Genomic DNA, 17,805 nt, shown 5'->3' on the forward strand with positions numbered 1-17,805 from the left:
CGAGGACGACAAAAGACTGGACGGAGCGATGAAATTAGGAAATTCGCGGGCGCTAGTTGGAATCGGTTGGCGCAGGACAGGGGTAATTGGAGATCGCATTGCAGGGAGAGGCCTTCATCCTGCAGTGCACATAAAACAAGATGATGATGATGATGATGATGATGATGATGATAGAGGTGGTGGGCCCCCCCCGAAAAAAAATCCTGGGTACGTGCCTGCCTTAGGGTCTATATGAGAAGCTCCATCAGCCATAACAAACTTTCTGAAATCGAAGCCCAAGGAGGTCGGCACGAAATTTTATGCGTATGAGACGTACCCGGTAATCTGCTTTTTCATGTTTTGTGATCGCACAACGCCAACTCATCAATGTCGCCAGTGGGCGACGTGATCGCTGCGAGCAGCGATCCTCGCCCTATCTCGTTCGAGTATACAATCACTTACGCGCGATTTCACGTCTTGTCACCGGTCGCGTCGGAGGCCATGTGTTGCGTTGCGCAAGGTGAGGTCACCCCAGTGCGCGTCCTGCGCCGAGTCGCGCGAAATCGAGCGAAAGTTATCGTATTCCTTAATGCAACTATACATTTTCAAGCTCGTTACGCATGAATCGGCTGACTACGCCGAGCGCGTGCTGGCCTCACCGGGCACTGCCATGCTGGTAGCATGTTTAGATTTGGCCAGCTGTACCAGCGCTCGATTTTGCAAACTTCGGGAAGGTTTGGGTTGTCTTGGGATCCCAGCCCACATAACTTCCTATCAGAACCGGAACTAACTGGCTGCCACTTGGCTGCCAGAACTCTGAAAATCGAAGGGGCCCAGTAATCACGACTTTTGGAGCACCATTACGCAGCAGGATGCTCTCGAAGAAAAAATTTGGCTACTTCAGCCGCACTGCCATTAGGCAGAGCTTTCGCTTCGGCGTAGCGAGTGAGGTGCGCAGTGGTTTGATCGTCATGTAAGGAATGCCGTACTTCTGGATGCAGTGCTGAGGGAACAACAAGAAGCTAGTTGGCGGAGATTCGTGAGTTCTGCTTTACAAGTAGGTTATCTTGAAGTGAAAACGAAGACAATCTTCGGCTAAATGACCTAGGGAGAACGTCTGTAATCCCTTCCAAATTCTTTACGAAATTAGCTTTCTAAGAGAGATATTCATGCTAGGCCAAAATAAGTCTCTCCTGATCTTTTAATGTGAAATGGCTTAATTATTTCGCGTGTGGTTTGACATTTGTCTTGAAAGGACTTTTGTGTCTTCAAGCAAAGGTTCACAACCGCAAACGAAACAATGTGGCGCTAGATGTGAAGCATTAGGATTGTGAAGTGAGTGCTTCTGTTCTTTTAGCCTGATAATGAGACATCTGCCACACTGTGCAATTTAAGCTTTGCCGCACTTGAGTGGAATCTGATAAACTGTGCCAGTGTTACAAGGCACTAAAGGGGACACATGTCTCAGGCTAAAATCATTTTTTCTTCTTTTGCCCTGCCCCTTTTTTAAGAAAAACAGCAAAATAAAAAGAGTTTGATATGGTACATAGGTTGCCACGCTGTTTGCGGAACGTGGTCAGTAGATTAGTTTTTGCTGGGCGAGTCCGTGCATAGCTATGGTTTAAGAAGGGTTGCGCCTAAGAAAGAACAAACACAGGGAAACAACGAGGTAGACGAAAGAACGTAGCCAGTAAATATGACATCAATACGGTTTACTCGGTCCGCCCGCAAATTGTCTCTGATGTGCCTTATGATAAATGGGAAACTTGAACAGGGGGGCAAAAGAATAAAAAAGTACTGCGGCGTTAGGCATGTATCCCCTTTAGTGCCTTGTAACACTGGTATAGATTATCAGATTCCACTGAAGTGCGGGAAGGCTCACATTGCACAGAGCAGCAGGCGCCTCAATATCAGACTAAACGAACATAACCAATCACTTAACAACCTTAGTACTTCACATCTAGCGTTGCATTGCTTCAATGGAGGTTTTCAACCTTTGTTTGAAGGGACAAAAGTCGTTTCAAGACACAAATGTCAAGCCACACGCTAAATAATTGAAGCATTTCACCTTAAAAGATTAGGGGAGACTTGTGTTAGCCAAGCATCAATATCTCTGTTAGAGAGCGAAGTTCAATATATTCACAGCACATGCGTCAATCTCAAGTAGTGCCTTTTGTTGTTTGGTTTTTATGGCTTTGCTATCTCGTGATATTGTTTAACTGATAGACTTTAGATCTCGCCATGTTCTTATGCTGCGGTATTTGCAATAACTTATGTTGAAGGTTTCAATAAAGATTTTGTTGAGAGATAGAGCTCGTACTGTATTCTTCTAGCTTGTGTGTATGTCATTTCACTCTACAGACCAAGAAGCTGTTTTACGCACATCACTTCCCCCCTGAAATACGGGTGCCATAGCTGGGATTCGATACCGCGACCTTGTGCTTAGCAGCCCGACAGCAACCTCTCTTCAAGCTTAAAGAATCGAGCTAACTAAGCTATTACTGACGTACAACTTCTACGCCTTGCACAATCATCATTGCTAACTATATTAGAGTTAAGTACATACCAAGCTATAAGAACCGACTTGAAAAAGAAAATGCAGCCCTAGGCATCGTCAGGTCTCAGGAGGTGACATTTATAAGTTTGCTGCAATACATTTTTGAAGTAAATCTCCCCCCCTCCCAATATACTTAGTTCAAGAATTACTTGCCACCGTCAGCAAAATATTCAGTGCTTCATATGAAAAATTGAAAGTGGAGTTATCGCTATTGATTTTAAACATTACTTATCTACCTGAGTGCAAACATAGCAGCGAATAATTTTACATGCTGCAGATGTGAAATACCTATTTTCTCAGCAAAACGCTTCTCAGTTGCAATACATGTCAAATGATACTTAGATGCGTTATCAGTTTGAAGCTAAATCTTGTTTGGGCTTGGCCTGCCTCGCCTGCTTCCTGATTATTTGTTCTGTCGTCTTCCTGTTGAAAACACTATGCAGTATGGTAGCTGGTCTAATGTCTTTCATGCGGTTTTGCCGCTTTCTTCCACAGGGGTTTCTGCTCGGCACCCGGCTGGATCGGCAGTGAAGTCACCATCGGATGCTATGGCTCCTTCAACTCGGTTCGGGCGCATTTTGATGGTGCAGCGACACTCAATAGCACCACACACTACGTCAATTTCATCGCAACACCAAGTGGCAGTGTAGATGTGCTCGTTGAGTTGGCTGCAGAACCAGGTAACATGCGTCATGCGTATATCAAGGCAAGCATCCTGTTTGCAAGCCTACCGACGTGGCCTTGAAATTCTTAACGTTGAGCGCCAGTTACCTTCTAATACCGGTCAAAAAAACAGAATAAAAACGCTCGAGCTCCAAAATTTCAGTGATCTGGCAGGTACATTATATCACTAATATCAATCAATCAATCAATCAATCAATCAATCAGTCAGTCTGCCAAATGTTAATTTTAATGTCCAGGAGAAAGTAGGCAGTGTTCGCGCTGGTTTAATTAAAAGGTAATGTGTGAGGATGCGAATAAAGGCAAATGCGCTAAACAAAGAAATTCGAGATACAGAAACAAATAGGGAAACAGAATAGCATGAAGCACACGTAAAACGTAGTTAATCATACAACATTCTCTACATTTATGAACTCTCAAACTCATTTATATTTAATTCTCATTTATAATGAACTCATTTATATTTAATGAACTCTTAAATATGTCAATTCAGGCAGAGTACTTGTATGTTTTTTGGAGGTGAGACATAGGACAGCCTTTAGTGCAACGATGTCAGGCAGAACATGCGGAACTGGGCCTGGTATACTTTTGAGGCTCGGAAAATTGTAGATAATCAAGAAACTTCATGCACTGTATAACGCCATAGACCACCTTATAAAGGAACAGAATGTCTCATTTTACACGTCTTTTGTTTAGAGGTTTGAGTTGAAGTATGTTTGAGAGGACTGGACTGTGGTCGCCAGAAAGGCAAAAGTTGTGCTTGAAAATAAATATCAGTTTACCCTGGATGCGTTCATTGAAGTCAGAACTAAATTTGCACGCTTTTCCTTAGACTCTGGAGGCCTACCCTAGCAGTGGAAAGCATCCAGTAGAATACAACTTCCGAAAGGCAATGGGGAATGGAAGTCATGCGAGACCGACAAACAACAAGCATTTGAAGGACGGGTTGCTTGACTTCAACGACTTCACACCACTGGCGCAGCTACGCACAAGCCTCTCTTGCTCTTTCTTTTTTCGCGCATGCACAGGTGTTGTGCCATGGGGTTTTCTGCGTACAGGCGACAGACAGACGAATCGGCTAGCCACATACAGCTTCGCAGTAAAAAGCTATTCATGTTCGGCACAACTATAGTCTTGTCGGGTTACTGTATTGCCGCCGCCTCCTCTGCTAAGAACTCGCGTAGATAGGCGCTACAGAACAAAGTATACCCGACGGTAACGCGGCTTCGGTCACGAAGCGAGCAGTAAGGCTACAAAGAAACCTGGTCGTGTTCAGTGCGAGTTTAAGGTTGCCATGTTGTTGTATCACCGCCGGCTGTAGAGACTACCTCGGTGCCACCGACGCGCTAAGATAGGTTCTGCGCAACCAGTGTTATGGGACGGGAGCCCTGCTTGAGCACGATGTCGACCAGGAAAATGAAAGGCGACGAAGAAACCTAGCCGTGTTGAACGAATTGAGCGTTGCGGAGTTGCTGTATTGCCACCAACCGCGTCGTTTTTCTCAGTGCAACCTACCGGCGTGCATAAGTATTGCAGAAACAGGATTACAGGACAGGCACTCTGTTTATGCAAAATGGCCAGTAGCTAGATGAAATGCCACGAAGAAACCCGGCCGTGTTCTGTACGTGTCTAGCGATGCCCGCTTGCTGATTTTACGTCGACTGCACACTTTTTCTCGATGCAACCTATATGCACAAATAGGTGCTACAGAACCATGGGTACGGCAAGAAAGCGCTGCCTAAGCCAGATGATGAGAAACAAGCTAAAGGGGTACGAAAGAAATTGGCTGTCTTCAATACGCGTTGAAGGCTTCTGCGTTGCGGTGTTACCGCCGACTGCGTGCTTTGGCTCACTGCCACACACCCGTGTAGACAGGCGATGAAGAACCAAGGTTACGAGACGGAGGCGCTGCTTTAGACAAATGGCAAGAATGGAGAAGAAAAGTAACCTAGCCCTGTCTGGTACGAGTTGAACGTTTACAAGTTCCTGTTTTTCTGCCGAATGCAGGGTTTTGCTCGGGGCCACCCGCCAGCGTAGAATATTCTCCATGGAGAGGAGCAAGATGAAAGGGGTCAGGGCCTCAGTCAAGCGCATGCTAGCGCCTTCAGTCCTGACCTTTCTGGTTTTCTGTAAGCAAACTGAAAACTTGTAAAGAAAAAAAAAGGCCGCGAGACATCTGAGTCCAGTTCGGTACAGGTAGGACATAGCCAGGTTGCTGCATTGCCTTCCACTGCACAGTTTAAATGGCAAATGATTATAAGGCTCATTAGCCGTAAAATTCGGCGTTGTCGGCGCGATCACTTGAAAGTCCAAAATAGCTACGAACTCTCGACCTTTGGTGGGAATCGAACCATTGGTGTTAATTAATCCGAAGCTAAATAACGTACAGTATATTAGAATGGGGTTAATTAAGACACTTGAGCTCCCGGCCTTTCGTGGAGGTCGGAACCATTGCCTTTGTTGTAAATAAAAGGTAGTTAATTCAGGCACAGATAATTAAAATTGAGTTATTTATGGCACATGAACGCACGACCTTTGGTGGTAGCAGAACCCATGACCACTGGTGGGAGTCGGACTCATGACCTTTGTTGTAACTAAGGCGAAATTAATTAGGGCCTAGTTAATTAGGCACTCGAACCCACGACTTTTCGTGGTAGTCGAACCGATGCCTTGTGGTATTTGCGTACAAGTAATGAAGAAAAGAGCTAATTTAGGGGCACGAATCCATGACCTTTGGTGGGAGTCACATCCATGACCTTTGGTGAGAGTCGAACCCACTACCTTTGGTGTTATGCAATGCGAAGTTAATTACCAAACGAGAACAAGATGAAAGCAGAAGCCAACGTTTCGACAAGTGCACTTGACTTCTAGGCGACATATTGCCGCGACGCCATCTGTGCCCAACCACACTGACGACGAGGACGACGACCTCGTGTGTGCAAGCGAGCGTGCTAGAGAAGAAGAAGCGAAGACTGAACGCTTGTTCTAATTGTCAAGATTGAAATAACGCTCTCCGCTCTTGACTCAAGTGAGCCGTGACACTGGTGGAAGTGCGGGGTATCGCATCATCGCCTAATGATAGGGACGACTCCTGCGAGTAGCCCTGCGTCCAGCCCTTCAAGACATCATCCACGCGTCGAGACACCTGTTGTTGCGTGTGCCGAGGTATGCGTGGCCGGCAGGAGGTCAGGACCCCACTTCACGCAGAGTCAGAGACGAGGAGAGCTTTCTTGGCGAAGAATTCTTTCTACAGTATGTACAAGTTGGCGTGGATATCAGGAGAGACCAACCGAGCAGCTCCAAGCTGCTTAAATAACACTTCCCGTCCCCAGATTCCCCAGACAGTCCCTAAGGACGAACAGTTTCGAGAGAGAGAGGGTCCGGGCAGCCTCCGTGGTCCCAACGCCGCTTTCAGTGGCCGGCGCCTCCGGGCACCGCGCTGCGCCGTCAGGCCAATCTGGCGGTCGGTCGGTATGGTGCGCTGGGCAAGTTCAATGGCCCGGCATACGACAAAGGGACCACTCTGCAAGGCAAGGTGTTGAACCATAGTCCTTGGGTGGTCGCTAAAAGGGTTGCCCCTGGGCGCCGCCGCCGCACAAAGGAGGGAGGGGGTGCATTGCTGCCCGCACGAGGAGGGGCCGAATAGCAGTCGGTGAGCCGGCGGCCGCTTCCGTAGTTGACGCCGTGCAGCCGCGAGGACACCCAAGCCGTGCACTTTGTCGTCATGTGCCCGAAGCGGGCACCATGTGGGGATGAATGATGCCTCCACGGTCGACACACCACAGCACTGGCCTCCCGTCAGGCAAATGCCAAGGCACAAACATAACAGCTCCTCCGCCGACGGGGAAGATCTCGCACGGTGAGAAGTCTCAGCTGCTCGACGGAAGAGATCTGCTTCGCCTCCTGTCTCTTCATTTTCTCCTAAATCACGCAGAACGAAACCACTGGCTCGGCAGTGCAAGCCATACTCCCCAAGCGACCAAGCTGACATTGACAGTGAAAACTCCCATACTTCGTTAACTTCTGGCAGTCACACAAGTGTTCTCGCTTCTTCACAAGGTAAATAAACAAAACTATACAGTTGCAGTCAAAAGAAATTTAGTACAAGCTGGCAAGATAAACTAAAAGGCGCGGCTTAAACCATCAGCATTGGCATTAGCTGCTCTCTTTCAATAGCGCACGCTGAAATTCAGCTCCTGAAGTGCTAGACTCCACCTTAACAATCGGGGATTCTTGCCTGACATTTGAGCCAGCCACTTTAGCGGGCAATGATCAGTCACAAAGACAAATGTCGTTCCGTAAAGGTAGCAGGCTAGGTTTTGAGATGCCCAAACAGGGCATGCACCTTCTTTTTCCGATGAGCTATAGGCCTCCTCTCGTACCGTGAGCTTTCGGCTGGCGCATAACACAGGGTGCTCTTCACCATTGTCACCCTCCTGACACAACACAACCCCCAACCCACGATTGCCTGCATCGCACTGTACAATGGAGGGTCGGTCGTAGTTCGGTGCACGCAGCACGGGAGAATCCGAGAGAGCCGCTTTGAGCCCCTGAAACATGTGCTCATTGGCGTCATCCCAAATTACTCTTTCGAGAGCCGATTTTCTTAAAGAATCGGTCAGTGTAGCCGCTAGTTCTGAATATTGGTGAATGGGACAGATCTGATCTTTGGTTGTCGCATTCAGCTTCCGGTAATAAATGCAAGGTGGTGGGTCTTTACCCGGGACCTCTACAAGAATGAGCGGAGAAGCATAAGAGCTCTCGCAAGGCTCGATTATTTGAAGTTCTAGCATCCGCTCCTTAATGAGAACCTCTCTCGTCACTTTTGCTAGCGTGCTATCTAGCGAGCTAGAGCACGGGAGGACAAATAACCTGTCGACACATTCGACGTCCTTCATCAATGCGATCTCGAACTTGGTTTGTCTGGTTGTTCTGCCTGATTGCCCAAGAGCCTTCACCTCTGCATTTTCTGCAATCTCTCTCTCATGCTTAACAGTCTCTCCCTCACTACTCACAGATACTGAAGGGTTTTCTGGCTCAATTTCGCACTCATCGCCGAGTGGTTGGCTCACTTCCACGTCGGTATCACGTTCTTGCATTTCCGGTTTAGGAGCCAAGGCACGCGCTTTAGATGTCGTTAGAGCCTGAACGCTACCCTCCACCCAATCTTTACCCTGGTCCCTCATTAGGCGATCGGTGCGGTTAGAGAACGAGTAAGTGTACTGCGACGGCAGCTTGTTAGAAACAGCCGCCTCAGTACACACTTCACCGAACGGCCCGCTGAGCACCACATCTGCGATCGGAAGGCAGACACTCGTGTCCTCTAACACAGGCTTTATCCAAGCGCATTTGCCATTGTACTGCTCCTGCTTCACATAATCTGAGTGCACCAAGTCAATGGTCGCTCCACTGTCCCGCAACACGTTGCTGTTTTTCCCATTCACCTGCAGTTTAGACAGGTGCGGTTTGAGCAGCTCATCATTATTCTGCTAGTCAGAAACGTACGCGAACACAACCTTTGGTTTGCGGCAGCCGACAGCTATGTGACCGGTTTCGTTGCAGTTAAAGCACGTCACTGGCCTCCGTTCTTCGAACAAGCTCTTCTGTGAACGTTTCTCGCGAATCTCTCTCTCCTGTTCCCCTATCGGCTGCTCGTGAACCTTCGGCTCCATTTATTTCGCAGCATCTTTCCCATTACTGGGCCTACATGTACCCTCCCAGCCTCTCTTATCCCCCGCACCGGCGATCGTAGCCTCCTCTTTAATTCCTCTGCGTGAGGCATACTGATCCGCCAGGTCAGCGGCTGACTCCACCGACTCGACACGATCTCTGTCTTGGATCCAAAGTTTCATTGCCTCCGGCACCTTTGAATAAAACTGCTCCAAGGCAAACACTTCTAACGCCTTTTCGAAGCTGCCAAAAGCTTTGGCGCCCTTTAACCACTCGGCCAAATTTACCTTTAACTCATAAGCAAAGTCAGCAAAAGTGGCGCCCTGCCTTTTGTTCAGACTTCGAAATCTCTGCCTGAATGCCTCTGCTGACAAATGAAACCACTTCAATAGGCTCTCTTTCACCTGATCATAGTCGTCAGAATCATCCGCAGGCAACCTCGCAAGCACATCTGCTACCTCGCAGGGCAACAAACTAAGCAAGTGCCGCGCCCAAGTGCTGCGAACAAATTTTGACTTTTCGCAAGTTCTCTCGAAATTTACTAGATACAGGCGTATATCTTGCCCAACCTTGAAGGGCTGCATAAGTTTAGATAGATCATAAAGGTCATGTCTACCTGCTCCCTCTGATTCCGGAACCACACTAGTCTTTCTCAACTCGACTTCAAGTCGAAGTTTCTCTATCTGAAGCTCTGTTAGCTTCTGCTCGTCCGCCTTGCGCCTTAGGATTTCGTTCCACATTTCTACGATTTCCTCTTTCGCAAGATCCGTGCTCTCAATCGCTTCAATGATACTTGCTTTCGTCATTTGAAGCTGAACTTCAACGCCTAGCTCTTCGCAAAGGGATATGAGCTGAGTTCTAAGCAACCGTTTGAGATCCATCGCGGAACACTGGTGTGACAATGCCTCGACCTCTACCCAGAAGTACCAAAACACACGCTTCTGCGGCAGGTCCCTACCAGCGAATAGGATTACACCTCTATTCCGTCAGCCTGGTCACTCAAAAGAGCAAAGCCAACACTCACCAGCCCTAAGCTGACCGTCCCCGTGATCTCGGTGTGCTGTCATCCGTCATACTTCAGGCTCGATCCCACCGCTCGCCATCCAGCTGTTGCATGTGCCGAGGTATGCGTGGCCGGCAGGAGGTCTTGACCCCACTTCACGCAGAGTCAGAGACGAGGAGAGCTTTCTCGGCGAAGAATTCTTTCTACAGTATGTACAAGTTGGCGTGGATATCAGGAGAGACCAACCGAGCAGCTCCAAGCTGCTTAAATAACACTTCCCGTCCCCAGATTCCCCAGACAGTCCCTAAGGACGAACAGTTTCGAGAGAGAGAGGGTCCGGGCAGCCTCCGTGGTCCCAACGCCGCTTTCAGTGGCCGGCGCCTCCGGGCACCGCGCTGCGCCGTCAGGCCAATCTGGCGGTCGGTCGGTATGGTGCGCTGGGCAAGTTCAATGGCCCGGCATACGACAAAGGGACCACTCTGCAAGGCAAGGTGTTGAACCATAGTCCTTGGGTGGTCGCTAAAAGGGTTGCCCCTGGGCGCCGCCGCCGCACAAAGGAGGGAGGGGGTGCATTGCTGCCCGCACGAGGAGGGGCCGAATAGCAGTCGGTGAGCCGGCGGCCGCTTCCGTAGTTGACGCCGTGCAGCCGCGAGGACACCCAAGCCGTGCACTTTGTCGTCATGTGCCCGAAGCGGACACCATGTGGGGATGAATGATGCCTCCACGGTCGACACACCACAGCACTGGCCTCCCGTCAGGCAAATGCCAAGGCACAAACATAACACTGTGCACCGTGCAAGCCGCCGCCTGCAAGGTCTGTGCCCGGAATTCGGTCTCTTGCAACGAACTTCGTCAGCGACCTCAATGACTCAGCAAATGGCGATTGCAAGTCCAACACAGGTGACTCTCCAAAACAATCTAGTCCCCTCAAGCTTCCACGGTGACACGTACGAAGACGCCGAAGACTGGCTGGATCAGTACGAACGCGTGGCTAAGGTCAATCAGTGGCGTCCGGACCAGAAGCTTTCTCATGTGTACTTCGCTCTTGAAGGTAGCGCAAGGACGTGGTTCCAAAAGCGCGAGGCACATTTGACAACATGGGACGAATTTTGCCGTCGGCTACTTGACACCTTCGGAAGCACTGATCGCCGAGATAATGCACAACGACTTCTCGAGTTGCGCATTCAGAAGCCCAATGAAAGTGTCTCCATGTTTGCCGAGGACATGTCTCGTTTGTTTCGTCGCGCGGATCCCAACATGCCGGATTCGAAGAAGCTGAGCCATCTCATGCGCGGCGTCAAAGAACAGCTATTCGCTGGTCTCGTGCGTAACCCGCCTACAACAGTGGAAGAATTCATTAAGGAAGCCACATCAATCGAGCGGGCGCTCCAGCAGCGTTGTCGGCAATACGAACGCCTGACTAACGATGCGCCTGCAGGAGCCGCAGTACTCACAGTGACAGACGAGACCTCGCTGCGTCAACTGATAAGAGACATTGTGCGCGAGGAGATTGCGAAGCAAACTGTGGCACCGAAGGAGTTTACTGTTGCTTCGGTCGCTGAAGTTGTTCGCCAAGAAATTCGGCAAGCATTAGCACCTCCTGAGCCGCTCCCTTAACTGAGTCCCGAGCCGCGCTTCGAGCCACGCGCATATAGCCACGCAGACGCTGTCCGTCACCCGCTTTCTACCATGCCGGTACAGCAGTACCACCAGCGGCCACCTATTGCTGCCTGGACACAGCGGGAGCATTTCAGGCGACCCCAGCCTCGCAGGACCGACGTATGACGCACTGCTGATCGCCGACCATTGTGTTTTCACTGTGGCGAACCAGGGCACATTTATCGTTTTTGCCCTCATCGCCCGCGTGGCATCCAGGAAATGTCACCTGCCACTCCGCGCCAGTTTCCAGAGAGACATCCACGCTTCGACGACAGTGTCAGTCAGGAACAAGGCAGCTCAGCTAATCTGCGGTCGCGCTCGCCGTCTCCATTACCTTATTCTTCGCCGAACCGTCGCAGTTTCACCGACGTGGTACGAGGCCGCTCTCCAAGCCCACGGCGGGGAAACTGAAATCAGCGACCTCCGGGGAGAAGGTTGCAAGTCGTCGAACCACCGAAAATCCCCCATTATTACTGAGAAACCAGCACAGCAACCCGGAGAAACAGGACGCCGACGAATTTGTAAGTGCCGACCTACTCTTAACAATTGATGGGCACGACGTGACAGCTTTAGTTGATACTGGTGCAGACTTTTCGATAATGAGTGAGCAGTTGGCAGACCGGCTTAAGAAAGTCAGAATGCAATGGACGGGCCCTTATATTCGAAATGCCGGGGGCCAGATAATGGTACCTACAGGAAAATGTACTGCACGGCTCCAGATAGGAAATACAGCTTTTGTCGCCACTTTTATGATTTTAAACGAGTGCTGCAGATCACTCATCCTTGCAATGGACTTCTTGCGGGAGTACGGCGCCGTGGTTAACATACGGGACGGCGAGATAACCTTGTCAACTAGTACAGACACGAGCCAAGACGAAGAGCGCCGACGTACATCGTTACGTGTCACCGACGACGACGTCTGCATACCACCACTATCATGCAGTCTTGTCTCCGTAAGTTGCGGAGAACAGTTTGACAAGGACGGTGTAGCCGAACAACTAACTGCACTTCTGTTCCATCAAGGTATTGCCATCGCTCGGGGTATCGTCAGCCTAATCGGCGGTCGCACAGAGGTACTACTGACAAATTTTACCAGTGAACGCCGGCACATCAGTAAAGGCACCGCTGTGGCGTACTTTGACGAAATGGACCACGTCCAACACTGCTTTGCTGTAAAACAGGAATCAACCATCGATACGATGCCATCTATACCCGTCGTCGACGTTGACCCAGGTTTAGCGCCGCAACAGAAACAAGGGCTCAGAGAACTGATTGACCATTTTAAAGACTGCTTCTCTACAACGTCCCGAGTGCGTCAAACACCACTGACGAAACACCGCATCATTACGGAGGAAACAGCAATACCCATCCGACAGCATCCATATCGCGTGGCTGAGAAAGAGCGTGAAGCAATACAGCAGCAAGTCAAGACAATGCTGGACGATGATGTTATGCAGCCGTCGAAAAGCCCTTGGGCATCGCCCGTGGTACTCGTTAAGAAGAAGGATGGCAGCCTGAGGTTTTGTATCGACTATCGCAAGCTCAATCGGGTCACGAAAGAAGATGTGTATCCCTTACCACGCATCGACGATTCCCTCGACAGGCTACGGCATGCACGTTACTTCTCATCGATGGACTTAAAAAGTGGATACTGGCAAATAGAGGTCGATGAGCGGGATCGCGAAAAGACTGCGTTTGTGACGCCTGATGGGCTCTATGAATTCAGAGTTCTTCCTTTTGGTTTGTGCTCCGCCCCAGCCACGTTCCAAAGACTAATGGATACTGTTCTCTCAGACCTTAAGTGGAAGACTTGCTTAGTGTGCCTAGACGATGTGATTGTTTATTCTGCCACATTTGATGAACATCTCAGTCGGCTACGGTCAGTTCTTCAAGCCATACGGTCCGCTGGGCTTACCTTAAAACCTGAAAAGTGCCACTTTCGCTATCAAGAACTACAGTTTTTGGGCCACATTGTAAGTCACACAGGCGTCAGACCTGATCCTGAGAAAATCGCAGCCGTCGCAAAGTTTTCAAGGCCTACGGACAAGAAGGCAGTCAGACGCTTCCTGGGCCTATGCTCATATTACCGGCAATATATTGCGGGTTTTGCACGCATCGCCTCACCGCTCACCTGCCTAACCAGAGAAGATGTCACGTTTATGTGGGGCGAGGAACAGGAGGCGGCATTTAACGAGTTGCGGCACCGTCTACAAACTCCGCCTGTTCTTACCCACTTTGACGTGGATGCGCCGACAATGATCCACACCGACGCCAGCAATGTGGGTCTAGGTGCCGTCCTTGTTCAGCGGCAAGACGGCGCTGAGCGAGTCATCGCTTACGCGAGTACAACACTGTCACGTGCCGAGTCGAACTACTCCACCACAGAGAAGGAATGCTTGGCTGTAGTATGGGCCATTACCAAGTTCCGCCCGTACATATATGGCCGCCCATTTCAAGTCATAAGTGACCATCATTCTCTCTGTTGGTTGACCAACATGAAAGATCCATCTGCACGTTTGGCACGCTGGAGCCTACGGCTTCAAGAGTATGACATGACAGTGGTCTATAAATCGGGACGACACAACTTAGGCGCTGACTGCCTTTCCAGATCACCGATCGAGTCGTCAGGCCGAGATGATGACGAATCCGCAGGCTTTTTAGGAGTTGTTGGTGCAGCTACCATCTCTCAACAACAGCAAGATGACCACGACCTCGCTTCACTAATTGATTTCTTAGAAGGCCGCACCACAAACAAGCCCAGATTGTTCTCAAGGAACTTGTCATCATTCTGCATACGAAACCGTGTTCTTTTTAAGAGGAACTTCTTTTCAACGGGGAAGAGATATCTACTGGTCATCCCTAAAACTCTCTGCAGTGAAATCTTGCAGGCCTGTCACGATGAAGCTACGTCGGGCCACCTAGGCTACACAAGAACATTAGCACGGATCAAAGAGAAATACTACTGGCCACGGCTCGCAACACACGTGAAGCACTACGTTCGAACGTGCCTTGACTGTCAGCGACGAAAAGTGCCACCTTCGAAACCTGCCGGACTATTACATCCCGTTCAAGTGCCGGAAACACCGTTTGCACAAATTGGGATGGACCTTTTGGGCCCATTCCCAATATCAACTGCAGGAAGTAAGTGGATCATAGTTGCGACAGATTACCTTACGCGTTATGCAGAAACCAAAGCACTTCCAAGCAGAACAGCAGCCGAAGCCGCGCAGTTCTTCATCGAAAACGTCGTCCTTAGGCACGGTGCTCCAGCGGTCATCGTAACCGACAGGGGACCCACATTCATGGCTGAACTTTTGCCAACTGTACTCACGCTCAGTGGCACAGCACACAGAAGGACGACAGCTTATCACCCGCAAAGCAATGGACTTACGGAGCGCCTCAACAAGACTCTTGCAGACATGTTGTGCATGTATGTCGATGTGAAACACAAGAACTAGGACCAAATATTACCCTACGTAACGTTTGCTGACAATACGGCTCGGCAAGAAACAACAAGAATGACGCCATTCAGTCTCCTCCACGGTCGAGAAGTGACTACAATGCTGGATGCTATGCTTCCTCATGATTCCAGCGATTCCGAGAATGACGCCGCAGATTTTACAGAGCGCGCCGAAGAAGCAAGACAGCTCGCACGCGTTCGCATAACTAGCCAGCAAGACCGTGATGCGCGACGTTACAATCAACGCCATCGATGCGTCGTCTACCAGCCCGGCCAAAGAGTCTGGGTTTGGGCTCCAGTGCGCCGCCGAAGCCTCGCCAGGATCTTCTGCGCCGATACTTCGGACCGTACAAGGTTCACGACGCCTTAGCGACGTCAACTATGAAGTCATTCCTGACAGCCAATCATGCTCGCGGTGCCGTCACGACCTGCCTGAGACTGTGCACGTGGTGCGAATGAAACCTTATTTGGCTGAATGACATGGACACTTGCTGGTGGGCTGAACACCGGGTGCTACCCGCCAAGCATCGGGACGATGCTCCTTCTGAAGGGGGGCAAATGCCGCGACGCCATCTGTGCCCAAACACGCTGACGACGAGGACGACGACCTCGTGTGTGCAAGCGAGCGTGCTAGAGAAGAAGAAGCGAAGACTGAACGCTTGTTCAAATTGTCAAGATTAAAATAACGCTCTCCGCTCTTGTCTCAAGTGAGCCGTGACAATATGCTTTCCTCGCCACAGTATACATAGGTGGAGTTCTAAAGCGGAGAGAGCATAAGGCGGGTGGGTGCGGCAACGAGCGAAGGTGTTTTAGCTGCGAGGGTGTAGAATTGAGAATAAAGGAGTGCTGTGCACTAGGCCAGTGACATGGCCATCTGTCAATCGCATGTCAACGGCCTCGCGTCAGCCGGCATTTCAACGGCGTGCAGAACACCCCGTAATTACCTGTTTCGCTGGTGGTCGTGGGCTGTCCTGTCTCCGAAAGAAATTCTAGAAGGAGCGGCAGAAACCGTTGTCGTGCAAAATTTTTTAAATAAATTACTGCAATTGAATAAATAAATAAAAGGAAAGAAAATGGAAAGAATGAAAAAAAATCGCTCAGCAACCAAACTAAGTGTCGTTGCCAATAGCTAGAAATTTACCATAGCGAATACATTCGAAAGCTCCCTTTGAAACGTTTATGCTTACTGGTTGCAATATCTTGAACTTATGGATAAGGTATGATTCTCTGTACTTCACGTTCAGAACGGAAATGTGACTGTAAGATGTAGATTTTAAGTTCATCAAAGTTCTGACCTGGTTGGTTGAAATGCTCGGCAACGGCTTTGGCAAGCTTTTTGGCTGTGTCGGCGCGATGTCCGCCTAATCTGACGCTCATTGATTGTGCCTTTTCACCCATATATTGTTTCTACAGAAGGAACATTCAAGCATATAAATCACATCTGAACTTGTACAAGAGCCGCTAGATTTCACTTCGTGTGTATAACTATTTGTGGTGCATTTAGTTTTAATCTCACTTTGAAGGTGCCTGCAGGTCCCGCACCTGGGGCGATAGCATGCTGTCATTACGGGGGATTGATGCTAGCTGACATTTGTGTGCACTAACATGTCTTTAAAATTCCTGTTGCGGCAATAGGTAACCCTACGTACATATGGGAATGCTTTTCTCAGGCGCTCGTTAGTTGATAATATTGGGTGGTATTTTCGTAGGATGTTGTTTATGTTTGGGAGTGCATTAGAATATTTTGTCATAAATCCTGGCGGTCCGTCACATTCCTGTGCAGGCTGTTTCTTTGCTAATTCCGACTGTCCCTCTAATCTAGACGCCACATCATAATATCTATCGATAGCAACCTGTGCATAGCTTTTCTGTTAGCATGGTTTTAAGGTCATTTAGGTGGTGGATAGAATCGTGGTCTTCGCAGCAGATTTTTCTTACTTAGCTCGCTTGCCCGACAAAAACTTCTTGCTTGCAGTGTCAAGGGTGATCACTGTCGTAGTGATCACCCTTTCCGCAAATTTCATAAATTTGCGACAAGTTTCAGAAACAACATAAATTTATTGAACCGTAAAAAAAGAGAACTTGAACAATTCGTCCAAACTACGGAGAAAAAGTACTAGATAAATACTAGCACAAAGGTATTATCGCTGCAGAACCACCCTAAAAAACTAACGTAACCCCTGCAGCACGTACCTCCACCAATAGTCCTGCAGGCGAGCGTGCAGAGCACTGCAGCAAAGCAGTAGACATATCCCAGAGTGTAAGCCCCGAGGAAGTTGATCTGGAACATGGTCTAACTTTTTGTCCCGCGCGCAAAGCAGTAAACGAATACGAACTCCACAAATATATAACAAAGTTTACAAGTCGCATGCGCATCAAGGAGTTCTTTTTCGATAGGCCAGACGTAGAAAAACAAGACAAAGACTCTCTTAGACTACCTAGCATGTGGACACCGGAAAACGAACAGTGCCAAGACCTGGATTTATACATAAAGCTGATCTCAAAGGAAATTCTAGAGCCAGCGTGGCATTTCCGGTAACGCAAAAATTTTATCCCCCACTCAGCCCGAAATTCTTAAAGAACTCGCGGAAAGGAATTATCTTGTATTAAAACCAGCAGACAAGCGTGGCAGTATTGAAATCTGGCCTATAGAAAAGTACAAGAATGAGGCCCCCAAACAACTGAGCAACCACACCTATTACAGAAAACTCCACTCTAGTCGAAATTTAGACTACAGCAATACTGTAAAAAACACGAGAGTGGAGCTCCTGTCCAGGGAACTAATCACGCAATCCG

The 17,805-nt window shown here is 49.2% G+C and overlaps 1 protein-coding gene across 14 annotated transcripts in view; it reads left to right on the forward strand.

The window, feature by feature from the left end:
• Positions 1-17,805, forward strand: part of LOC135907082 (uncharacterized) — a 307,176-nt gene that overhangs the window by 158,266 nt on the left and 131,105 nt on the right. For 12 of the 14 annotated variants that reach the window (XM_070522699.1, XM_070522700.1, XM_070522705.1 and 9 more), the window contains one exon: positions 3,032-3,216. In XM_070522699.1, the coding sequence (XP_070378800.1) occupies positions 3,032-3,216 (185 nt within the window). Of the gene's footprint in view, positions 1-3,031; positions 3,916-17,805 lie in introns of those variants that run through there. The other 2 variants (XR_011507589.1, XM_070522706.1) reach the window with 2 other exon arrangements.

The sequence above is a fragment of the Dermacentor albipictus genome, chromosome 7, assembly GCF_038994185.2.
Source record: "Dermacentor albipictus isolate Rhodes 1998 colony chromosome 7, USDA_Dalb.pri_finalv2, whole genome shotgun sequence".
In the NCBI taxonomy this organism is placed as follows: domain Eukaryota; kingdom Metazoa; phylum Arthropoda; class Arachnida; order Ixodida; family Ixodidae; genus Dermacentor; species Dermacentor albipictus.